Below are 27,198 nucleotides of genomic sequence, written 5' to 3'. Positions count from 1 at the left end.
CATAACAAAAAGTGAGGGGATGTTTCCTAAACAGGGAAAAAGGATAGTGATGAGAAAAAAAAAAGTGACTGGTTCTAATTAGTTTCCAGTGTTTTACAAAAGTAACAACATTTTTGGGGGCTTGGAGATTCAGCTTAATATTTATGGGTCAGTTGCATATGAAGAAAAACATCTGCCATGGCATTGAGACTGCTGGTAAACTATAAATGTAAGTTTTTGTTTTTGTTTGTACATTTTGAGCCATGCCTCAGTTATTGTTGTGTAATGTTCTGGACATCAGACTTTTTGCAACCATTTATTTCTATGTTCTTTCAAGAATGTAGTATAGTAAAGTGCTCCGACCAAGGTGTCGCACACTCCTGCCTTCGAGACTTGATTCTCATCAAGGTCTGTAAGCGCATATGTTGCAACTACACTTTAGCTGAAGACAATAGTGTTCTCATGATCCCTACATGTGGTGAATAAGTCTGTTCTAAAAATGATTATTATTTATGCTGCCCACCACATTAAAGGATAGACCAGGTCAGGTGTGATGTGTGGGACCAAGTTTGACTTCTGTAGGAAAACTTGCGATTTGTTTGGTAGCTTATATTTTTGAATGACTGCTTATCTCTGCTTATCTCCTTATATCTTATAGTGGAAGCTCAAGCCTCAAGACAGGCCATAGATGATACTATCTTATTCCTTGCAACCAATGGAAAATAGCTTGATTCCCCTATCAACACAGTCAGTGTTAATGTGGTAATCCCTCCCGCTGAGCTATAGTGTTCTCTGCTGGGAGAACACAGTGGTTATTGCTATTGGCTATAGTCGCTGGCAATAATCTCCTCCTAAAAATTTGACATGTTGGTTGTAGCCAGGTTGATTGATTACCCATATATGGTTCGAATCTGAATGATGCCAGCTTAACTATACTTAAATCTACTACTAATATGAATTAAACAGCGTTTTTGGTTTGTGGTGCTCAGATACAGTTACGTTACGCTTGAAACACATGCCTCTGCATTAGCCAGTATTGATCTCACTGCCCTTTTCTTTCAACAAAGAAAATATTCAGAAAACGTGTACTTTTATGTGGAAGTCTCTTACACATTTGTATGCATAAATATGTAGGATCTGATTGTTTGTTGTCAGGCCATGTATGCTCAAATTAAACATTTTACATTAACTGTATACAATTACAGTTAAATTGTATGACTGAATAAACCCCCTGTATAATCAGTAGTAGATCTCTGATAGTTTGTTACTGGATTGCACTAAAATCAGCCATATCAATACATTCATTTTATTCTTTACATTTATTTTAGATATACGGTACTACTAGTCCTTGTTTTAGAAAAGTGTCTGCTCTGCCTTCCCCAAATTTAATACATTTTAAGCTTGAAAATGCTTAGCCATAAAGTTACAAAATATGAGTTTTTGTGCAGCTACACATATACTTATTACTATACAAAAATGTACAGTGTGAACGGTTCATTATAGTTGCAGTGTGTTTTTACCTATTAGTCTACATAACCATAACAAATAATGCTTCAGATTACAAACAAAAAAGCCCAGACAAACCGGTCATAAATCTGTTACTAGTAAAATAGGAAAAAAATGACAGGCAGGGTTTTTAGAATAGAAGAAACCCTAGTGGTGTCTTCTGTTATAAATGTTCCCCCTTCCTGTCAGCAGTAATGCGATCTGAGCTGCGCATGCAAATCTCAGACTGCATTTATGGCATGCTCTGCATGGCGTTGCAGAGTGACTCCCAAAAGGAAAAAGGACTTCTGCCTTGTTTCTCCTAGCTTTCGATGGAGGGCACAAGGCTCTGTTCTTCGGTTCTGGGTATAGCTGCCACTGTTAAGAGATTTTGCCTCTTAGAGGCACAATCAAGAGGCACGGCCCCATCTAGTCACTATATTCCTTTAAAACCATTGTCTTAATCTATCCACCAACTGCATCTGCATGTTGGTTGTTCTTAGACATTTATGGAACAGCTTCCTGAGATCTCTACCCTCAACACACTGCCATAGAGATCTATGAGGACCTGGTGTGCATGTGCAGTCACAGCCAGCAGGAAGATTTCCTGTTTGTGTTGAACTTGGTCCTACCCTTTCACCTTTTGTTTTATAGATTTTGTCATTGGATATTCAGTTTAAATTTCCAAATGGTGTGACAAGATTAACTTTAAACTTGTTTGTGGAGATCTCCCCTAAAACACAAATGTGCACAGCCAGGACAGACTGTGGTGTGCTTTACACCTATACCTGGAGTGTCACTAGATCAAACATAGTCTACATACAGTATATTTGTAAGGAAAATTCAACAAAGGTCAGGTTGTACAGCATTACAGATGAGATCAAATCCTAATATTTTTACTTGAGGGCGCTTTGATCTGTGGGATTCCCTGATCTTGACATCAGCCATTTTTACTTGAAATGACCACATTTTCTGTATGCAAACACTGCTGTAGTTTTTATTTCCCCTACCCTGGACATTTTTCGTTTGGGTATTCTGGCAAGTTTACAAGTCGGACTATTGCTTTACATTTTAGGCTTCATGTGCACGGGACGTTTTTACAACCTCTCGAACGATTTAACTTGACAGATGGTAACCTACGTTTAAAACATCTGTTTTGCCACATTTACATGCCGCGCTTAGCGGCGTTTGTGTTTAGAAGCGTTTTTTAAAGTTTTTTTTTTTTTTAAATGGCCAAAAATGAAAAACGTCTAAACGCGAGTCACCGCGTTTAGCCTCGTTTAGAAGCGTTTGGCGCCTAAAATGCCTCTAAACTCAGCTTCTGAACCCATTTTTTTGCGTTCCAAAAAAAGCCTCTAAACTCAACTGCTTAGAAACTACTGTAAAGGACCCTGTGTACATCTACTGATAAGATAACATAGAGGAGAGTTCAGGAGCAGTTAAAAAAAATGCCCATCTGCTCCTAAACATGAGTTTAGCAGCAGCAGTGTACAAGAGGCCTAAGGCCCCATGTACACTGCTGCTGCTAAACAGACGTTCAGAGGCAGTTGGACACTTTTTGCAACTGCCCCTGAACTCATTCAATGTTATCTTATGTGTCCATGTATGCAGGTTTGTTTACTGTCGATTTTAGGCAGTTGCGTTTATAGGCCTTTTTTTGAAGGCAGAAAAATGAGTTCAGACGCCAAAGTTTCTGACGTTTCAGATGCCAAACGTGGCTAAACGGCTGCGTTTCGTTTATAGGCGTTTTTTGTTTTTGGCCATTTAAAAAAAAAAAAACATTTTTTTTTTTTTTTTTTTTTTTTTTTATAGAAACGCTTCTAAATGCAAACACGGCATGTAATTGTGGCAAAACGGACGTTTTAAACGTGGGTTACTATCTGTCAAGTTAAATCGTTCAAAAGCCTTAATCACACATAATAATACAGTATAATTTTATCTCTTTTAGGTTATAACGTTTACAAAGAGGTTTTGCATAATATCCAAAATAGAAAAAAAAGTTGGTCCCACTCCCAATTGATAAACAGATTTTAGCATTGTTGATAACTCCATAAATGATCGTATAGAAATAGCTGGGAAAACACAAGGCAGTTGTAGGAGTTTCAGGTTGCTCTTGAATTTGACCTCTTTATTTTTTCTGCCTGAGAGTAATGTGAAACTTATGGCTTTACTCATTCGCTTGCTGGCCACAGGTTTACATATGCTATTGTTTCTGGCCACTTTCCAGACAGGCTGTTAGCTTGGCATGCAGATTCCTTTGATCATCCGTAATAGCCACATGTTGCTTGCAGTTAAAAATATGATTACAAAATAGAAAAAAAAAATAGAAATATTAGTAAAAATAGGTTTTATACAAAATGGTGCTTTGTGGGTAGCATTCACTAATTTATCAAGCTGAATAATTTAAAAGTTTCAGAGCACAGCAAGTTGTACAAGACTGGAGCTGTGGAGGGAAAATGATAAATGAATGTTTGTTGTGTACACGTATGTAAAAATAAGTAAATATATTATATTGTAGCTTATCAATTCTTAGATGTGGTGGCTGCAGTAGTTTTCTTTTTTAGGCCTTCTTTCCTTTATGTTCACCAGGTGATCCTGACAGTAAGTCTGTTCTTCAAAGGAACAAGCTGTCCTACAGATGTAGCAATTATGGTGGTGGTGTTCAACTGGAAAATTATAGAGGGCCTCAAGTGCAGCCTCTGGCACCTCCAGAGGGTGGCACAATAGTAGCACATTTTTGTGCCTCAACGGCCAAAAATTTTAGTCCTACTGCATTTCAACTCTGGAGCACAATAATCCATAACGGACAATTAGAATTAAATTTGTGCTGGGCATATTTCTACAGAGTGAATTGTAATTGGTTGTTTTAGGCTACCTACTGCAACTAAGAGATATCACTTAATGCAGTGTTGTACCTAGCATACCTGGCGCCCAGAGCCGATCGGTTTTTAACAGTGCTTTGCAGTTTTTCCAGTGAAAGATTTCTAGATTTCTCTCCATTCCATTATTTATTTTTTTTGTTTTATGTACTGTCCTAATGAATATACCTGTTGCCCATTCAAAACAGTGCAAGCTTGACAACAGCTCTACCAAACAAAGTGAATGCTGCCGTGCTGTTTTCTCACAGTGCTATCCAATCAAGCTTTGTATCTAGTGTACCTGTAATTGGTCTGGAAACACACTGAAGTGTTGATAATAAAACAGATGTCCAGGACAATTCAAGTCTGTTCTCCACAATCATAAATGCGATTTGAAAAATGTTGAGCCAAAACCTGGCCACCATCATGTTATCTGCTCGGAAACAGAATCCAAGCAGGGTTTTATCAGTGCTATTCAGATGGTTTACATATGCATAATAAAGCTGTGCTTTTATTCAGAGCATTTTTGTGTTTACTTTTGAAGTTGGCAGCTGAATAGTGCAGATGTACCTATTCACTTGTTAAGTGGTTTTCTAACTTGTTTATATCATCTCTCTATCTGTCCAGATAATATGCATGTGTCATTGGCTGAAGCATTGGAAGTTCGAGGAGGGCCGTTACAAGAGGAGGAAATATGGGCCGTATTGAATCAAAGTTCTGAAAGCCTGCAAGAGCTGTTGAGGAAAGGTGAGTAAAATGATATTTTAATACATTAGGAAAATATAAAACTACCTTGGAAATATTTTTTTTTTTCCTGTGTCTGGACCCATTATTTTGATGGCTTGTTAACTAATTTTCTCTGATCATTTTTTTATCCTGCTTAGTTCAACAGTAAATCAAGCCTGTAATTTACAGTAGGCTTGAGAGAGCTTCTCAAAATCTAGGAACCAACTTAAAGTGATTGTAAACCTTCGATTTAAAAAAAAAAATAACAAACTTGTCTATACTTACGTGCTCTGTGCAATGGTTTTGCACAGAGCAGCCCCGATCCTCCTCTTCTGCTGTCCCCTGCTGGCGCTCCGGAAGGCATTAGTGAATTTTTCTCTAATGTCACATATCTGGGTGGGCTCGGGGCGCAGTTCTCTGTGCCCCGAGCCCACCCTTTTTGAAGCCAGTTGGAGCCTCAGGCTCTAATCATGTGTTTAAAAAAAAAAAAAAAACAATCATTAAAATCTATGCGTCCGGCGCCTTGCATGTAGATTAGGGGCCGGCACGTGGATTGGGGGGCGGCGCCCCTGTTCCACGTATAAGCAGCCGTCACTGGGCTCAGGTAAGAAAAAAGGGGGGTCTGGGGGAGCTGCAGCACAGAAGGTTTCTATGCATTAAGGTGAAAAACCTTTAAGGGATTGTAAAGTCAGAATTTTTTTTTTTCTTAATGCAAAAAGCCTTCTGTGTGCAGCAGCCCTCCTCAGCCCCCCAGTAGCGACCACATTGGCTGTCAAAGTCAGCTAGCCAATCAGGAGAGAGGGGGCGGGGCTGGATCGGGGCTCTGTGTCTGAATGGACACAGGGAGCTGTGACTTGGCCAGGGGCCAGGATCACAGAAGAGGGCCCCGAGAAGAGGCGGATCCGGGCTGCTCTGTGCAAATCCACTGCACAGAGCAGGTAAGTATAACATGTTTTTTGTTATTGTTAGAGCAAAACAAAAACAAACAAGACTTTACAATCACCTTAAATCTTTACAACCACTTTTAACTCCCTAAACCCCATCAATGTGGCTTTGATTTGACTTTTTTTCAGTTTTCACCCTCTTCCCTGCAGTAGCCATATAAATAGTCCCTTAGAAAATAAATACTTCTCTTACTTGCCGCCCGACCAAAGCAACCATATACAGTTCTCTTACCCCAATCCCTTCCCCAAGCAAAAAATATGTAGTAGGGCTGAAGCAACTAATCGACATAATCGATTATCAAAATAGTTGTCCACCATTTTGATAATCGATTAGTTGGTCCCCCGATTAGCTGGCCTGCATACAGAATGCATTATTTGTTTACATATCAGAAAATACAGTGCAGCACACACATATATACAGCTTAGTACACCGTCCATACATGTCAGTAAGTGCCTGAGAACTTGTGAATGTGTGAGGAGCAATGCCTCATGGGACATGTAGTCCTGGGCAAGATAAGGAAGTGATTTTAAAGTGATTCTAAAGGCAGAAGTTTTTTTACTTTGCTATAGGGGCACTCTATACTATACTTTGCAGCTTGCTATAGGGGCACCCTGAAGGCAGTATGAGCCAGAAGCGCTGGTGGGGGACCCTAGAAGAGGAGAATCAGGGCTGCTCTGTGCAAAACCATTTGATGAAGGTAGGAATGTCAATGGACAATTTCACTTGCTTTTAACATTCAATTTTGAAATAACGATAAATTCTGAACACAACCCACATACACTGTCTGAAAATTGATTAGTTCGAGAAACGTTTCCTATTCTGCTCCTTCGGATTTTCCCATCACGATGTGGTTGAAATTGAATATTGATTTGACCCCACTAATGATTAGAAAACCGAACAAATGTTCTTAAGACTAAAATCTTCGATCAAGCTACATGCCTATGACAAGGGACTCTGCCATGCATAATATTTTATTACAATCCTGTTTGAAAATCCGCAAAACAGTGTTTTTAGGCCATATTACGTTTTTTTGTTTTTGAATAAAAATTTTAATCTCTGAATCTGATGTGTACCAGATTCAACCTCCTAATATTATATACAGCTGGGGGCGGCAACCCGTAGACCGGGAACATATCTGTGCCACCAACCCTGCTACTGTTAGTGCTGGTCCTTCTCTTTCCGCCCCCAGCCTTCTCTGCCGTGCCTTCAGTTCTTGTCTCCCTCCCCTCCAGCCTCCTCCGGCGCTGTGAACAGCGGGAGAGCGAGAGGCAGCACAGCCCAGGATGGAGGGCGGGGGGGAGGAGCTGGCCAAGTTAACCCGCAGGTGATTGTTTGCTAGGTCCTAAGCAACCAATCACCAGCCTGTTATTATTAAGGCACTCTGGCAACTTCTGCTTCCGCCCCCTGTACCTAACTGTGCTGCTTCTCGGTCTCCTGTGTGCACAGGTAGGATGCTATAGGAGGGAGGGGGAAGAGGACACATGTGTGTGTGTGTGTGCACTCCTGGTCCCTGCATTCTGAGCGTAATGCACTCCTGATCCCTGCATTCTGAGCGTAACGCACTCCTGATCCCTGCATTCTGGGCGTAACGCACTCCTGATCCCTGCATTCTGGGCGTAACGCACTCCTGATCCCTGCATTCTGAGCGTAACGCACTCCGGATCCCTGCATTCTGAGCGTAACGCACTCCGGATCCCTGCATTCTGAGCGTTACGCACTCCGGATCCCTGCATTCTGAGCGTTACGCACTCCGGATCCCTGCATTCTGAGCGTAACGCACTCCTGATCCCTGCATTCTGAGCGTAACGCACTCCTGATCCCTGCATTCTGAGCGTAACGCACTCCTGATCCCTGCATTCTGAGCGTAACGCACTCCTGATTCCTGCATTCTCTTGTAATATTTTTTTTTTGTGTCCGCTGTGTTTGGGCTGATTTTGGGGTTAACAATGTATCATCACCCTGAGTAGATCACAAAGGCAGTGCGTTTTAAATACTATGCAGGAAACACACATGGAACTTCCCCCAAACAGTAATAACTTTTACAGCCCTTTCACGTGTAACATATTTTCTTCATATTTTCTCATATTTTCACTGTGAGCATCACAGTGTGCATTGGAAGCTGCAGAAAGTACAATATGTACTGCTAAGATGAGGTTGTCGAAGACCGTTTTTCATGTCACAGGTCATACACATGGCAAGACTGACAAGGTAGTCCTACTGCATCATCAAGGTCTCTCCCAAACAAAGATTTCAAAGCAAACTGCGGTTTCAAGATGTGCTGTGTGTTCAAGGTCTTTTGAAGAAGCACAAAGAAATGGGCAATGTTGAGGACCGTAGATACAGTGGTCGGCTAAGGAAACTTAATGCAGCAGATGTAAGACACATCATGCTTCCGTCTGAAATTGGGGGGTGCCATCAGCACATAACTGGCAGAAATCAGTGGGACCCAGGTACATCCATCTACTGTCCAGAGAAGTCTGGCCAGAAGTGGTTTTCATGGAAGAATCACAGCTAAAAAGCAATACCTTAGATGTGGAAACAAGGCTAAGTGACTTAACTATGCATGAAAACATAGGCACTTGGGTGCATAAAAATGGCAGCAGGTGCCCTGGACTGATGAGTCAAAATGTGAAATATTTGGCTGTAGCAGGAGGCAGTTTGTTCACAGAAGGGCTGAAGAGCTGTACAATGAGTGTCTGCAGGCAACAAACAGTGAAGCATGATGGAGGTTCTTTGCAAGTTTGGGATCACCAAGGTGCACATATTTCACATTTTTTTTTTTTGCCTCCTTTTTTTTTCCTTTGTGTCCTTTGTACACTTGAGTCCTTTTCTCAGTTTTGGTTGCGCATCTATTACTTACTTTATTTATATTTACAAAACTGAATATTCCAGTTTTCTTTTAGATTGCAGCACCATCGCATATATATATATATATATATATATATATATATATATATATATATATATATATATATATATATATATAATCTCTTTTAAATATTTATTGCATATTTTTATGTATTGGTTTTTCATTTTTGCACTTTTTGGGGTAGCGCGGATTGTCACATCGCACATACCATGCACAGCTGCACCAGATTCTGAGTGCTCCAGTTTTAGTAAAACTCCCCCAGTGTTTCTGCCTCAACTATGGACACCTATGACATCCTAATTAGAAGTGGCCACACGCTGTTTCTGCCATTTTAAACTTTTTACAAATATGAGTCACGAGGATGCTATAAAAGAGGCATTTCAAGTGTTTTTCCTGAAATTTTTTTTTTTTTATGTCATAATGTAGAGTATAAGATTTCCTATCATTTGAGCCCAGTCTTGCCACAAAGAGTTAATCCAGCTCTGAGCAATCCTCTTGTATTGTTCAGTGAGATAAAACTTGACAAACAGAGAAAAACTTTGTCAAATTCTCCCCGTGCTGTGAGTGACAGGTGATTTACATATCTCGTGCACTAGCCTAAGGCCACGTACACACGGGCGGACTTTTTGACAGGACTTGTCCGACAGACTTTCCAGCGGACTTCCTACGGACTTTTTAACGAATGGACTTGCCTACACACGATCACACCAAAGTCCGACAGATTCGTACGTGATGACGTACGCTAGCTGCCCTAGCGTCGGTTTTTGTTTTGTTGAAGTACACAGGAGAAATGCATATTGACAAGGGGAGTGTAGAGGTGGGCGGGGAGTTTACTGACATCACGACTCCACCCACCGAGCTCCAGACAACAGAACCACCCACAGAATATGCAGTTTTTCGGGTCTCATAACAGACAGAGGGGAGACATTTGACAGGTAAAGATACATGCAGGAGGCATGTATATCCTTATAGATAACCCCTATGGCAGTAGTTTAGAAAGGATGACATTGGGTTTACATCCACTTTAATGCTTTGCTCCGTTTGTTGGAAATCTGTTTACCATTCACTGGCTCTGGTGACTGAAAAAAAAAAAACGAAATGGGTCTTTGCGCCTTTAATTGAAGAGATCAGTGTGTTTCACCCACCTTGGCCTGCAGCCTCCCAATTTCTGATTACATTTTGCCATGCTGCTGAGGAAGCTATTCCCAGGCATCTTTAGAGGGTATGCCTGAGAGAGAGAGAGGCACTGAACTATACTGAATTATCTGTTCTGGTTGGTAGCAGCTTTTTCATGTGGTGCTGTTCCATTTAGTTTTTTGTGCATTTGGTAGGGAAAACAATGGCAAAAAAGTCTGAACTGAAACATTCCCCATATTCAATAGTTCAATCGCTACAGTTAAAGTAAACCTGTGGTTTGCCTATACTAGTCAAAGTAAAAGGTTATTTTTAGCAAGGGAAATATAAGCAGCATATTCTTACTAATCCCCCCCGCCTTACTCCCAAGCCACCAGACTGCATAAAGCCTAAGTTTAGTAAAAAAAACAAAAAACAGCAAAATGGATATTACTAATGGTCAGTGTAATGTGTTTTTTGTGCTGCTGGCACAGCCCCACTGCCTTAATCTTCTGGACTTATCCTATGCACTCATCAAGAGTGCTGACTATGCCCACCCACCTCCATTCATAGAAGCTGTACTATACCTTCTATGAATGAATAGCGATCTTAGAATGAAAGACGGGAGGATCAAAAAAGTCTGTTTCCTCCATTCTTAGATTTTTTGGACTAAACTTAGGCTTTAGGATTTCTGTATTACTTTTGGCTGGCTTTACGAGTTAAAATGAATGCAGGACTATGTAGACTCCCCTTGCCTTTGAGGGAGCTCGATCTGGTGATTTACTGCTAAGACACCTAGTACTACCTTGTGAGAAGACAGGGTCATTGTCCCTTGTCGTACCCCCCCCCCCATACCCAGATATATCGGGTATTTCTCTGCCGGAGCATCATGGGTAAGGTAAGCTAAATACTGGCTCCTCATACGGTAGTTCTTCCTGTAAAACCAACCTGTTATTTTGCCTAGTGTGGGCAGAATATGAGTTCATTTTAACAAGTTGAGGTTACGATATTATGATGAAAGTGTAAACTCTGCACTACTAGATTTTTTTAGTACATAAACAGATTATAGGGCAGGTTTATTTGATGACAACAGCTATGAAGGTGCTAGTAAGTAGCATATCATTTAGCTTGCCAAACCCAAACTGGTCTGCTCAATCCACCTACTTAATTACATGCAATAACTGGTATGTTTTTAAGGAGGGAGGGAAGGAGTGCCAGCAATAATAGACATGCTAAATCTTGTACTGAGTAATCAGGAAATGCGGCAAAATTAAAATTCAGAACATTATTCAAGCCAAATATGTCTCTTGGGTTTTACAGCATTGGTGTGACCACTGTCACATTTTGCCTTCTTACCAATTACCTATATTGCCTTACTATAACTGATAGTTAAAACATAGGCTATATTTTTTAGATCATCCCTTTATGTATGAATAATGAATGTACATATATGATTGCAAACGAAGAAAAATGGAAAGGGATTAAATAATGATTGTATAACATAAGGCAATGGCATATGCAGTGTGCAGAAACTATTAGCTGTGTAGTTGTATGTGTACTAGTAACTAAACTGCATTTAGCCATAGCTTGGGCTGTAGCATTATTAAAAAATCAGCATTCTGAGATTTAGCTGTTCTGTCTTGGGGGATTTGATGCCAGTTTTTACAAATGTCACCATATTGAGTTTTTCATCTTAAACTTTCATTATAGTATAGAAAACATATACACAAAGAAGCAAAATACAATGATGAATAAATGTTATACAGGTCACTGTATACATTAAAGGTGTTGTGGAAATAAAATACCCGTGGGTGACTAAAAGACTGGAGTTGATTTACTAAAGGCAAGTAGACTGCACCCTGCAAGCTCAGTTTCTTCAGAGATTCGTAAATGAGGGTAAGCTTTGCTGACTTTCTTCATCCAACCTTGCATGTGAATTGGGTATTCTTTGCAAAGTGAAGCTTCCCCTCATTTACTAAGCTCTGAAGCAAATGCACTTGCAAAGTGTGCAGTTTATTTGCCTTTAATAATAGTACCCTCTGTGTATATAGTAAAACTTGCACTTGGAATGTTTTTTGAAAGTCAGTGAAGGACTTGAGCGTGATCTTATTGAAGTGATCCGGAAGGTGAATAGGAGATTACCGAACCTTAGGTTCTTCAAAAACGTTTTAAATTGTTTTACGGTTTTATTTTTTTAAGATGATGACCAAAGTTGGCTTGAAAAAGGTGGGAAATTGAGGGCAGTAAGTAATTTGCATGCCTAAAGCTAGCCATTTACAAATGAGGTGGAAGGTGGAATCCATCTGCTGTTGAGTACACTGACAAAAAATATAAATATTTATTTATTTTAACTTTTTGCTCTCATAGTGGTATGCGCATGGGGACAGCTGGGCACTGAGCCTGCACGGTGATAGGCGGAGGGGGACGGCTGGGCACTGAGCCCGCATTGTGATGGCCAGAGGGGGTGGCTGGGCACTGAGCCCTCAGTGATAGGCGGAGGAGGATGGCTGGGCACTGCGCCCTCAGTGATGGGCAAAGGGGGTGGCTGGGCACTGAGCCCGCACACAGATAAGCGGAGGGGGATGGCTGGGCATTAAGGCTGCACAGAGATGGGCAGAGGGGGTCAGCTGGGCACTGAGCCTGCACTGTATTAGGTGGAAGAGGATGGCTGGGCACTGAGTCCCCACTGTGATACATGGAGGAGAGGACGGCTGGGCACCGATAGAAGAGAAGGGCACAGGATAGAAGGAGGAGAGTGCTGTGCAAGGCAGTCATTGCAGCCATCACCCATTACACACTTATTATGAACGCTGTTCTGTCAGTGAACTACATCCACACAGACCGACACACTACAACCCACTACCTCATTTCCCTGGCACAGTGAACTCACTGATCTCTCTACACAGGATACACCACATCCAGCTACTTCTGGAAACCCTGCACAGCAAGGCAAGATCCTCTCTGTGTGATGTCAGATTGTTGTCCACCAGGAGCTTCTCTCCCGAATGGTCAGTCTGCCCCTGGACAGCCCGTTATAGCAGCAGGACGTTGCTTCCATTGCTTGTAAATCGCGGCAGGGCTATATGTTAAAAGAAAAAAAAAAAAAAAAAAACCTGCCCCGAGCAATAGGACTTTGCGCAACCCCAAACACTTTCTTTTCTTTTTTTTTTTTTTTTTTATTGAATACTTTTTATTATTTTATTATAGTGGCACAATATTGTGCAATGTCTTACAGTGACTGATATCATTGTTATTTTACCTGCCCATTCCCTCCCACCTAACCCTCACCCACCCCCCTACACCCACACCACCTAAACATTAGCTATGCATGTATTCTATTAATTACAGTGCCACTCAAAAGAATAGAAAAGAATACTCCAATAGGTCAGGAGGAACACCGGAGTAGAAAACATCCAGAGTCCTCCAGAGAGGAGGGCTGAGAGTGGTAAGAGATAAATAGGGAAAAGAGGAGAAAAGAAAAAAAGAAAGGGAAGGGGGGATGAATCTCTCTATTCGCTCCCTGCCCTCCCCCCTAAGGGGGACACCCCATCTCATCCAGCCAGGGTCTCCACATTCTCTCAAACTTCCTATAGTTGCCTTGCCTAATGTATATCACTCTCTTATTCCAAACTGTTGAGTTATTGGTCTCAACCCAGTTCTCCACAGTCGGGGGGTTGTGTGCCTGCCATTTCTGTGCAATTAGTTTTCTCGCCTGAAAGAGGCATCTTAGTACTACTTCAGTGATGTCATTTAAGGCTCCACCCCCCTCCGTGTCCCCCAACAGACAGGTCTTGGTCGTCGATTCTATTGCGGTCTTAAAGATTTTATTTATCCTATCTACTATCTCCACCCAGTATCTATATAGCTTCGGGCATTTCCATACCATGTGAATAAAATCCCCTGACGCCCTGCATCTGGGGCATTCATCGTTTTGTCTCCAGCGAAGTTTAAACATTTTTTTGGGGGGTGTAATAGACTCTGTGTATTTCGTTTCAGAATCTTTTCCCATTCTTCCATGGTCATTGCCCCCACGTCTCTCTCCCATCCCGCTCTACTCTTGGAAGGTCCTACTCCATTTATTATTCTAGTTTCCAATCTGACGTATAGCTTGGAGATTAGCCCTTTCGATGTGTCTGAGTTGATTATTTTTGAGAGCGTAGGGATCTAGGTCCATTCAATTGTCTGCGACCTAAACTGGGCTTGAATAGTGTGTCTGATTTAAAGATAATAATAAAACGAATTACTTGATATGTTAAATTCCCATTTTAAATCTAAGAACGTTTTCATGACATTGCCCTCATATAATTGGCTTATTCAATTAATGTCTCTCCCATTCTATAGGTCTCTCTATATCCCTTACTTCCGCTAAATTTTTGTTGTTCCATAGAGGGGCATATTCTGATACCCCTCCATACCCCAACAATGTTTTCGTTGTCTGCCATACTTTGCTGATTAATGTTATTGTTGGACATCTATAGATAAATTAATCTGTCTCCTAATACCTCTATTAATGTGCAGTGTGGAGCCCTCATTATCATCATCTTACCACTTGAATTCCCCCCTCCAAGGGTTCCACAACCCGCTAGATGTTGAAGTTGATATGCAAGGAAGTATGACCTCGTGTGTGGAACCGCCATACCCCTTTCTTTGGTTGGTAGCTGCATTGTTTGCAAACTAATTCTAGATTGTCCCTTTTTCCAGATTAGATCCCTAAAAAGGGATGCTATTCTCTTAAACCACTTTTGGCCTATCCAGATTGGGGAGTTATGGAAGAGACATAAAATCTGGGGTAACCATATCATCTTTATTAACCCTTTCATGACTAAGCCTATTTTTGAAATTTGGTGTTTACAAGTTAAAATCCGTATTTTTTGCTAGAAAATTACTTAGAGTTCCCAAACATTATATATATATTTTTTAGCAGAGAATCTAGAGAATAAAATGGCGATAGTTGCAATATTTTTTATCACATGGTATTTGTGCAGCGGTGTTTTAAACGCAAATTTTTGGAAAAGGGACACTTTCTTGAATTTTAAAAAATCCAAACAGTAAAGTTACCCCAATTTTTTTGTATAATGTGAAAGATGATGTTATGCCGAGTAAATAGATACCAAACATGTCACCCTTTATAATTGCACGCACTCGTGGAATGGCGACAAACTACGGTACCTATGAATTTCCATAGGCGACGCTTTAAATTTTTTTTACGGTTACCAGGTTTGAGTTACAGAGGAGTTCTATAGCTAGAATTATTGCTCTCGCTCTGACGATCGCGGCGATACCTCACATGTGTGATTTGAACACAGTTTACATATGCGGGCGCGACTTCCGTATGCGGTTTCTTCGCTGCGCGAGCTCGCGGGGACAGGGGCACTTAAACAAATTTTTTTTTTTTTTTTTTTACTTTTATTGCTGTCACAAGGAATGTAAACATCCCTTGTGACAGTAATAGGTGGTGACAGGTACTCTTTATGGAGGGATGGGGGGTCTAAAAGACCCCCCATCCCTCCTTTACACTTCAAAGTATTCCGAAAACGGCGATTCTGAATACTGTGTACTTTTTTAAATTCGGCGCCATTGGCAGGCGAGTAAACGGGAAGTGACGTCATGACGTCGCTTCCCCGTTTACAACGAGAAGGCTGGAACGAAGCCGCCCACAGCTTCGTTCCAGCCCGCCCCCAGCCGCCGAGGCCCGGTAACAGCGGTGGGAGGCGGCGGGAGGGGGGGCTGTCCCCTCCCGCTCCTCCGGTATAACAACCGAGCAGCTTTTAGCCGCATCGGTTGTTATACTCGGGTAGCCTATCGCCCGCTGTAAACAACGGTATCGGGATGATGCCTGCAGCTGCGGGCATCATCCCGGTATAACCCCGGAAAGCCGAGTATGCATATCTGCGTACGGTCGGCGGGAAGGGGTTAAGTTGCAGCGTCCTGCTACAGATAGTGGGAGCCGGCTCCAGATGTCTCCTTTTTGCTTTAATTTGAGTAGTAATAGTGGGGCTAAGTTGTCATTAAGGTACTGGTTTATGTCACTAGCAGTCCAAACACCCAGGTATTTCAGTCTTGGAATTACTTTTAGGTTGGGAGTTCCAGACGGTGTCTGATTACCAAGTGGGTCAACCGGTAATAAGGCCGATTTATCCCAGTTGATAACCAGACCGGAAAATTGTCCGAACTCTCCAACTATTTGTATCACTGTTTTTAAGGAAGTTTGAACATCTCCGACGAAAAACAGGACGTCATCTGCAAACAGTGCTATCCTGTCCTCTTCTGTCCGCCTCTGAAACCCCTGTATGCCCGGCATTGATCTAGTCATAATTACTAGTGGTTCCTTCGCGAGAGCCAATAATAAGGGCGACAGGGGACAGCCCTGTCTCGTCCCTCTCTCAAACTGAAACAGATCAGAATATTCATTGTTAATTTTTATTTTTGCTCTTGGTTCGCTATGGAGTATTTTCACCCATCTAATAAAGTAGGGACCAAATCCAAATCTCTCTAGTACTCTCCATAGATGGACCCATTACAGGCTATCGAAGGCCTTGGCTGCGTCCAAGGCTAATATGGCCCTAGAGCCCCTGTTGTCTGCTGGAATCTGCATATTTAAAAGGACTCTTCTAATGTTAATGCTAGTTAACCTATTCGGAATAAAGCCTGACTGGTCGGGATGTATAAGACTTTGAATGCATCCCTTTAGGTGAGTAATGAAATTGGACGATAAGAGGAGGTTTCCAGTCGGTCTTTCCCCTCCTTATGTATTACAACTATAGTGGCTTCCGACATTGAGGTGGGCAGACTCCCACTGGTTAGTGCCCATCCCAATGTCTTCAGCAACTCTGGGAGCAATACCTCTCCATATCGTTTGTATATATCTATTGGAAGCCCATCCGGGCCTGGCGACTTTTGGTTGGGCATCCCAGCCACTGCTTGCCGCAATTCATCCAAAGTCAATGGTGCTTCTATATCTATATTATCCTTTTCTGTCAAAGTCGGGATTCTCTGAAGAAAGTCATCCATTTTTTCCCTCCCTATTCCCCTATTGTATTTATACAGGGACCTATAGTATTCACTAAATGTGTGTATTATCTCGGATGCCTCGGTAGAGATTTCTCCACTTGGAGTCCTGACCACCGAAACGGTGGTGGGGGGGTTATTAGATCTAATCAATAGAGACAACATACGGCCCATTCTCTCCCCCTCTCCAAATTGGCACTGTCTCTGGAATATTCGTCTATTCTCTGTCTTTCTCCTAATTGTCATTTATAAGCTTGTTGCTTGTATAGCCATTCCCTTTGTCTATCCGAGGTTGGGTCTTCAACATATCGCCTCTCTGCCAATATCGCCTCATTCCTGGTTTCCCTTTCCCAGTTCCTAGATTTCCCTTTAACTCTTGCCACTTGTTGAATCAGGAGACCTCTAAGATAGGCCTTCAAGGAGTCCCAAACCATTCCAGCTGACGCCGTACCTGCATTTATTTGTATAAATTCATTTAATCTAGTCACAACTTCTCCAGGGTTGTCAATCAATTCCAACCAACAAGGGTTGATTTTCCATTCTCTTGGATAGGCTTTACCCCCTGCCACTGAAGTCCCCCACCACTATTACTGGGGCTCCTGCTTTGTCCATTGTAAATTTCAACAATTCTTACAGGACCTTCAATTTGGGGGGGGGGGGGGGGGGGGGGTTGCATAGATGTTTATAGTTTATTCTCAATCGAACAAAACAAAAAGATATACCGGCCCTGTGTATCAATGCAGCTCTCCCGGCAGGAGAACACTATTTCTCTCCCAATCACTATGCTCTCCCCCCCTTGAATATGAGGAATGAACAGAGTGATATTGGGTTTGAAATTTCTGGTTGCACAGTTGTGGAATAGTATAATTAGTCAAGTGTGTCTCCTGCAGGCAGAGCAGTCCAGGCCCACACCCCTCCAATGCAGACAAAACCGTAGTTCTTTTTATTGGATCACCTAAGCCTCGGACGTTCCAGGAGATTATACTGAATGTCTTATCTTGCATGGGGACATATACAAATAATAAAAAAGAAAGAAAATGATAACTCCATAATCCATCTAATGAACCAGCTCTCTCCCCTCCACCTTGTATACTTTCTCGAATCGATTTACTTCTCCCTGCCTTTAAATCCCATCCTTCTCTCTATTTGTGTCTTAGTTCGTGTTGATATTTGTGATGTGTGTTCTTTATCTCCTACTCTACCTACCCTACCCAACCCACCCTTATCCCCTCCTTCTATCACCTCCCCCTTTCCCATACCTCCCGACCCCTGCCCAACTGGACTTCCCCTTAGGGGTTCACCAGTGACCTTTCCATACCTCGCCCACCATTCCATCTTCACATTGCAAACCGATACTCTTAACAATTTTTGTGCAAAGTATAACCCATGTGAGAGCCTCATTTGCTCCTTAATTTTCATCCTTGCGTACATCTAAACGTTCAGATCAAAGTGCAATTCCTTTCCTCCACTCCTTATATTTCAATCAACCATTATTATTACTTGTGATACTCTAGTGCTAGTTCAAATGTGAAAGAAGAAGAAAAAAGGGGAAGAGAAAAAGTTCTCTCCCTTTCCCATAGAAAATACACACACACATATAAAAAAAAAAAAGCACAGCAGAAGGGGGGGGGGGGGGGGGGGGGTGGGGGCCAGCAGCAAAAAAAAAAAAATCCATAATAATCCAATAATAAAATACATAATACAGCAATAGTTCCATGCCCATTATATTGTACAAAGCTATAAGTCCTTATTTTCCTCCAACCACTGTGTCACTTCAGCCGGAGAGTTGACAGAAAAAGTTCGGCCAAGCTGTCACCCGCAAGCGGGCCGGAACGACAGTTAATATACAATCTTGTGTTTCATCAAGCTACGCTTAATTGGTATAAATTCAGCTCCACGCTTTTGAAGATCTGGTAAGAAGTCCGGGTACAATGAGACCTTAACCCCAATATACTTTGTCCCCCATCTCTCTGGCCTTCTGTAATAGGGCCATCTTATTGTTGTAGTTAAGAAGTTTCAGGAGTAGAGGTCTAGGGTAATCGCCCATCTGTCGGGTTTTAAAAGGGACTCAATGTGCTCTTTCAATCGCAAATAATGGTGTAAAAATAGTAGGGCCAAAAATTTCCCTGAACCACCCTTCCAAAAATGCTATGGGGTTGGGGCCCTCACTTTGCTCTGGCAAGCCTATTACCCTCACATTATTTCTGCGACTTCTATTCTCCATTTCGTCGAGTTTAGCCACCTGTATGTCCATTTGTTCCTTGAGCCCTTTAATTTCTCGCCTCAGTGGGTACAGATCATCCTCAACTGTGCTTACTCTTTATTCCAAAGCAGTAATCCTTTCCATATTAAGGGCGGCAGTGGTGTAGTGGATAGCACTTTCACCTAGCAGTAAGAAGAGTCACTGGTTCGAATCCCAACCACGACACTACCTGCCTGGAGTTTGCATGTTCTCCCTGTGCCTGCGTGGGTTTCCTCCGGGTACTTCGGCTTCCTCCCACACTCACTCTCCAAAGACATGCTGGTAGGTTAATTGGGTCCTGTCTAAATTGTCCTTAGTATGTATGAATGTGAGTTAGGGACCTTAGATTGTAAGCTCCTTGAGGGCAGGGACTGATGTGAATGTGTAATGTATATGTAAAGCGCTGTGTAAATTGACGGCGCTATATAAGTACCTGAAATAAATCAAATAAAATAAATATTCTTACAAATTTCTTGCTCCATGGTAAGTATTTCCTCATTGATGTTTTTTAACTGGCTATCAAGACTAGTAATTGAATCTTTACAGTCGTTAACTGCATTGAGTACATCTCTCAACAAGGGTTCCTCTTTCAGCAATATAGGACCAACCACAGGGGCCATCTCAGGTGCCACAAGTGGGTTTGCAAATACAGATCCTGGTTTTCCTCCCCCTGGCCCTTTGGTACTCACTGTTTTGATGGTTGAAGGAGTAGTTGGGTTTGAGGAGGTCTGCCCTTGGCTCTTCCTGTCTGTTGTGGAAGCCGTCAGCGGTTTTGCTTGTGATTTGGCTTGCACTGTTGCCTGTTGGCCACCCCCCTTAACAGGTGACAGGGGAGCTGTATGTGCGTATCGCTCCAGTTTGGCTGCTGCTGCCTGATGTCCTTTCTTTTTCGCAGCACGTGTTAATTGAGCCCCCTCCTGGGATGGCTGTTCCTCTGCTCCTCGTTTTCTAGACATGTTGACTTTTTCTTTTCCAAGGCTTTTTTTTTTTTCTTTCCCCCCCTCCTTTCTTTCCAAATGTTGATGCTATTGGGATGTTATTCGGGGGGTGGGGATTGGAGTCTCTGCCGGGTCACTTCTCTCCTCCCGCACTGCACACTCCACTCGCTAGTCCCTGTATGTCCCCATGTGTCTGCACACTCCATGTCCCTCCCTCCTGTGCCAGCCGAGCGCCACCGCACACCAGCGAGTACTAGTCTCCGTTGGCTGAAGTCTTGCAGGATCACAAGCTCGGCGTCTCTGCTTCAGCTTTCACCTCTCATCTCCAAAGCCCATTGCCGCTCATACTGTACTGCAAGGGAAGCCGGTGGGGTGGTCAAGCGTCTCCCCAGGCCGGACGCTCTCGATTCCTGAGCGGGGACCCCCAGGCGGCAAAGCGGCAAGTCTGTAAGAAGCGAAGCGGAGAAGTGCTGCACCGCACCTCACACACTCACTCTCGCTCTCTCCTGCATCTGGTCACGCCTCCCCAGGACACGATTTCTAGTTGCAATGGCGACCTGACGACTGAGTTTTGTCGAGTCCTGATTTAAACCTATTGAAATGAGTAAAAAGGTACTTTTTTTTTTTTTTTTTTTTTTTACATTTTGGCCACTAGATAGATTTGACATTCAAAGGAAGTATTAGTATTAAGAAAAATATGAGGAAAATTTGGGCAGCCTGGACTAGGGCCGGTTGGCTAGACTTCTAAAATAATTCCAACTGTAGCTACTGCACTCTGTATGAGATAAATGCCCAGCTTCTTACCTGCAAAGATTGCATACAAATCCAAAAGTAGTATAGAGGCATTTTGAGCTATCCTCCTGTGCAAGACCCGTGAGTGCCTTTATACTATTTTTGTAATATAAAATGTATATAAAATCCAGTGAGCAGAATAGGACCCCCTTTATACTGGTCGCAGCAGGTATGCAGAATCAGGATCTCACCAATAGGGTCCTAGAGAGATGAAATTCTGTATAAAATGCATTTGATTTCTAGAACATTAATACTTTGATTTCAACCCGGTTAATCTTCTCTAGCTGTGAACTTATAGGCAGCACAATGTAGTATACGAATAATTATGACAAGCATTGCGTGACAGATTTTTAAAAAAGTCTCCTCTCAATGTTGTGAAAATCTCTGACTATAAAATAAGATTATCCCACCACGAGCAGACCACTGAAGCTAAGGAGGATTTGGAGGGCCACCAGATGGCATTCACTGACCTTTGGCCTTCTTTTACAGTGCGTGATAAACAGTATACGTATTATGTCTGATGTATAAAGCTGTTAAAATAGCTTAAATGTGTGGATCTTTGGCTCACGTTTACATGAGTATCAGTGTATTTGTTGTATGTGTGATTATTAGATTTCATTGGCACCTGAGTATTTTGTAGCGTAAAGCTTGATGCTCCAAAATGTTCAGGGAGAAAAAAAAATCAGTGCATCTCTATGGTGGTGGGTTACATCTCCACTCAAACACCTGAAGCCAAACAAGTTTTTGGAGTTCATTTTGTAGCTTGATACAGGTAGATTGGTGCATTTTGAGTGCCATAGAATTGCATTGGTGTGCACAAAATGCGCACTATATGTGTTTTTGAGCTGATATGTCCACACAATAACAAATGTCTCAGATGATACTTTTCTCTATAGGCTAATACAAAAAAGCCTGAAGCTCAAATGGTGTAACAAAAAATGCACAAAAACATGGCATTCAGGTGTGAATGCAGACCTCCTACTCTCAAGCTCCCTCTTCTCCTCCTCTCATGCTCGTCTCCAGGATTTCTCCAGAGTCTCTCCCAACCTCTGAAACTCGCTACCTCCACCTGTCCGGCTATCCCCTACTCTTGCTACCTTCAGGTGATCCCTGAAAACTTATCTCTTCAGGAAAGTCTATAACGTCTCTAATCTTTTACCACTTCCATCAGTTTATTCCCCACAGTTACAACCTTTTGTACCACCTGCCCCACCCTACTAGATTGTAAACTCTTCTGAGCAGGGCCCTCTTAATCCTCTTGTATTTTATTGCATTATAACTGTATTGTCTCTCTTTTATATTGTAAAGCGCTGCGTAAACTGTTGGCGCTATATAAATCCTGTATAATAATAATAATAATAATAATATTAATAATAACCTCATTGTGGGTGCTTGCCTCAGTAGAGGCTGTGTTCTCATGACTGGTAGGAATTCTTCAGGTAATTTCAAGAACATTCTGGATTCATCACATTTGTACCAGTGTAAGCAATGCAGAAAAGTGCCACTTCTAAAGCCTAGGCAAAAATGTGGCGTTTTCCAATCTTTACCAACAACGCTTTTTTTTTTTTACATTAACAGAAATAGTTATGGTACAGGTTGCCGCGCTATACGTGACACATTGTGGTTTCATGAAAGTGAAATAACAGCTTTAAATGACAATCAAGTGAGAATATAAAGGCTTACTGTGCAAAGAAAATTAAAAATGTCTATCAGTCCCAATAGTGCAGGAATCCACCACTGTGCTCATATGAGGACTATGTTAATTCAATGCTTGTGAACACCAGGTGCACCATCACCTCAAGTAAAAAGGATTCTTACCTGAGCCTTTGGGCCCTATTACAGAGTCAAATTGACATGCAGATCATAATTTCATCCTGGGGGATCTATATAGAAGCCATTTATCGAAAAATCCTATGGTATCCCCCACTCTCCAATATATCAGATTAGTGCCATCCACAGATTCCCAAATGGTTCACCATATCATAAAATTAGAATAAGGAAACTCGCATAGTGTAAAACTGTGTAAAACTTTAATAAAAATCAAGAGCAGGTGAACTGCTCACAAGTTTAAAAATGAAAAGGTGCTTAAAGAGTAACTGCAGTCTGCTCACATAATTTGTAATAAAAAAACATCTTTTCTATTCTTAAGCTTCCCTCCAACCCCTTTGCATATTATTTTATCTATGCTGTGATTCTGTACTTGCCAAATATGCTGCAGAAATCTCCCTCCACTGAGTCTGGCTGCATCCATTTTAATTGTGGGCAGCTGAAGCTGCTGCCTGTTTCACTTCCTGCATTTACACAAACACACTCCTCCAGCTCTGCAGCTCTTATTGGCCCTCTTATGACTCACCCCCCTCCCTTCCTGGCAAACTCTCACGAGAGTGAGAGAGAGAGTTGTGCATGATGTCATAAGCCTAGGTTTTTTTTACCAGACAAGAAAGAGGAACTGGGCTGTATAAGGTATTTACTGGCAAAAAATGTTTTACTATCCAAAGTTAAAACAAGGGCAGAGGATTTAATAGATAAAAAAAATGACTGAAGTTGCACTTTAATACAAAGATGCCATTCCCGGGAGATAATCCAAACACTTCCTGGTACAGATCTGCGTGGTGATGTGATGTGCGTTGGCTCCACCCAAATACAGAAACAGAAATACAGTTATCTCAGGACAGGGGGCAGGGCCGAGCCGTGCTCTGTGTGTCTAGGGACACACAGAGCCAACTCAAGAGTGGGCCTGTATGAGTGCCCCCCTAGCAAGCGGTTTGCTTGGTGGGCAAGTCAGCAGGAGGGAGTGGCCAGGAGCGCCTGTGGGGGACCTGAGGAGGGTCAGGGCTGCTCTGTTCAAAACTATTACACAGAGCAGGTGGGTATGACATTATATGCATTTAAATCATTTTAATTTGAGTTTTGTGTATATCCTCGTTAAACATGTAATATCCTGCAGTGCCTTTACCAAGGCATCTACAAATAGTCATTTATGAAAAAAATGGGGACTAGAGATCACCAAGAAACCTTATAAAGGAACACCATGGACTTCAAAAATCTACTTTATTGAATATGGCTAAAATGAATTAATGCAAAAAACTACCACTGATGCAAACATTAAAAATGACAACACAACTAAGAAACCTGCCAGCAGCACACCTCAAACAACCACAACCTTCAGTCCACACTGCAATAAGTCTATGGGGATACATGGGTTCTTCCACAGTCAGTGGGATAAGAAAGGATGAGGTTATTCAAATGGTGAAGCCACTCAATCCACAAAGACCAAAACCCTGGTAATCTTCCGATCAAAAGGGTGTAGCAATCCACATAGAATGCCGCTGGGGCTGAATGTTCAATTAAACCGCAATGAGGGTAATACAGGCTGGATGGGGAGATAAGTGCGGGATGGAAATGGGAGTAGCTGGCTGTATCTTGGATAGGGTCTATGGATAAACAGTAGAACCAGTCACATGAGTCAACCCCACAACAGGAGATTTGCAGCCCGATGTCCCTGTGCGGATTAAACACACAAGTCCCATATAGCATGCACTGAGCAGCATATAGCCGCTATACATCAGTATGCTCACCACCGCATGTCTCTCAGAAGGGGGGGCTGATGCAAATCCTAATGCTGTGTGCAGTCCGTGCTTGCCAACTCCTATTTCATAGTTCAGTAGCCCAGGGAGATTAAAGTCCTGCAAACCCAGCCTGCTTCCCCAATAGTTGGGAGGGTGGGTCAGGTGCTGACCGGTTTCGTTCGCCTATCACCTCATGACTTCCCCCTTCTGTGAGACATGAGGTGGTGAGCATACTGATGTATAGCGGCTATATGCTGCCCCGTGAATGCTATATGGGACTTGTGTGTTGAATTCTCGCTAGTCTATGGCTACTTTCACACTGGGGCGTTGGGGGCGTCGGCGGTAAAGCGCCGCTATTTTTAGCATTGTTTCTGCAGCCCTTTTCGGGGGGGGGGGGGGGTTTAGCCCCCGCTAATGGCCAAAAAAGCTACAGCGCCTCAAAGATGCGGCTTGTGGGACTTTTTTTGGCGTCCTGCCAGCACACCGCTCCGGTGTGTAAGTACTCAGGCTTTCACACTGGAGTGAGAGGAGAGGCTCTTTACAGGTGCTATGCAGGCACTATTTTTAGAGCTATAGCGCCTGTAAAGCGCCTCAGTGTGAAAGCAGCCTATATATATCCAGGCTGTAAATCTCCTGTTGTGGGGTTGACTTATTCCAACTTATGTGACTGGTTCTGCTGTTTATCCATAGACACTATCCAAGATACAGCCAGCTGACTGTGGAAGAACCCGTGTATCCCCATAGACTTATTGCAGTGTGGACTGAAGGTGGTGGTTGTATGAGGTGTGCTGCCCGCAGGTTTCTGAGTTGTTTGACAACGTGTAATTTTTAATGTTTGCATCAGTGGTAGTTTTTTGCATTTATTCATTTTACCCATATTCAATAAAGTTGATTTTCTTTAAAGTCCATGGTGTTCCTTTATAAGGTTTCTTCGTGATCTCTAATCCCCATGTTTGTGCACGACCATAAAGGGGTTGTAAACCCTCCGTGTTTTTTTCACCTTAATGCATCCTATGGGGCCCCAGTAAAAGACCTAAGGGTCGAAACGCGTCGGACGCTTTTAGCATCCTCTTTGTCGCCTATTTTGTTTTTATATTGGTGATCACATTTTTTATTGTAATCAGGCTTTTTTAACAATAAAAAAACAAATTTTTTTTCATCTACACTATGTGGAGGCTTTTTTTTATTCTTTTTCCACATACTATCTGAATGAGAATCCAGCCCTCACTACAGTTCTATGGGAGATGTCTTGTTTCCCCTGATCCTTAACCGGGCTTTCCATCGCGAGGACCTACTGGGGGCCCCTGGAGATCCACGCTGAGTCTGACCTGGAGGATTCTGAGAGTCGGGACATCCTTTTCAACGCCCTGAGGGGGCACCCTGCTCAAGTGATTCCCTGTCGCTGACAAGGGAGTCCAGTATATCTGGTAAAAGTTTTCTACACACTACTGTTATCAAGATTTATACAGCCGATCGATGTGTTCTCCTCGGGGATGTAATTATCAGCCTATGTTTGAACATCAGCTGTTTTTTACACCTATCCATCTTTAACCAGTGGGACATTTTCCAACTATACATTGTTTACCTCATGGACTTTACCTATCCATCTTATGTTGAGAGACTCACGAGTTATTTATTGTATTGATGGTGATACCACTTAAGAATACCCGTCGTGGGTTTTCACAGTTGATATTTATGCGCTACATTTTTTATATGGTATTTTTATTGTTGTTGTCACACTGTATGTAGCTGCTCCTTTTTTTGCAATTTTTGCACATTTTGTTGATAGCGCAGTGTTTACTTACAATATTTATAACTTTACATTAGCATCTGCCTGAGCTGGCTAACTATGCAATGTATGTCACAAAGCTTATGTAAATATCCAAATACTGTATGGAAGTTTTTAATAAGTTAGACTACTAGGGGTTTTTTTTATTATTATTTATTTTTTATGTATCTTTCACTGGTGTATCTGCAGATGGATATAGACCATACAAAATCTAAGCAGCCTTGCCGCGGGTAGGAAAGAAGGAGCATTCTCTTGCTCATAAACAGTACAGTGGCAGTCTTTAGCTTAGTACAATGAATAATCCTATATTCTCATGCTACATAGACTATTTGAAAAAAAATCATTTGCATGACTGTATAATCCTGTATACTTTTTTTTAAAGTAGTATTCTCTGGTAAGTTGCTGACACTTTGACTTTGTATTGGCCTGTGTAACCGCTACATTTTGTGATTATTTTATGTTTTTATGACTTCTGGCTAGTTTCGTGTAAAACGGCTCTATTTATATTTTTATTGACCCTTTCATAAGTAGTGGTTTATCACATATGCATGAAGACTTTGCAAAAAATACCCAGATCACAGATCCTTAAAAAGTTCCACAGCTTGTGATACTTAATTTGCTTAGTCATTGCTGACACTGTTTGGACGAGCCATGAATATACAAAACATGTTTACATTCAAAGCATTTATTTGTTAATATGGAATTATGGGATATACACCCATATGTAATCACTCCCAATTACACGCCTTACACCTACCTACTCAATACCATGTAAAGTATGTAGACTCATCACTCACCTTTTATTTTACATATAATATGTTGTAACCAGTAACATATATTACAAATATGTTTCTGCCTAATACCGTGTTTCCCCAAAAATAAGCC

General features: G+C 42.0%; 1 protein-coding gene across 8 annotated transcripts in view; it reads left to right on the top strand.

Moving 5' to 3' along the window:
• PTPN13 (protein tyrosine phosphatase non-receptor type 13) overlaps positions 1–27,198 on the top strand; it is a 457,782-nt gene that overhangs the window by 94,496 nt on the left and 336,088 nt on the right. For all 8 annotated transcript variants that reach the window (XM_073599969.1, XM_073599986.1, XM_073599976.1 and 5 more), the window contains one exon: positions 4,950–5,069. In XM_073599969.1, the coding sequence (XP_073456070.1) occupies positions 4,955–5,069 (115 nt within the window). In that variant the 5' untranslated portion in view covers positions 4,950–4,954. The remainder of the gene's footprint in view (positions 1–4,949; positions 5,070–27,198) is intronic.

Source organism: Aquarana catesbeiana, linkage group LG01 (genome assembly GCF_042186555.1).
Source record: "Aquarana catesbeiana isolate 2022-GZ linkage group LG01, ASM4218655v1, whole genome shotgun sequence".
Taxonomy (NCBI): Eukaryota; Metazoa; Chordata; class Amphibia; order Anura; family Ranidae; genus Aquarana; species Aquarana catesbeiana.
Note: the sequence above shows the minus strand (reverse complement) of the source record. Positions and strands in the feature narration are given on the sequence as shown.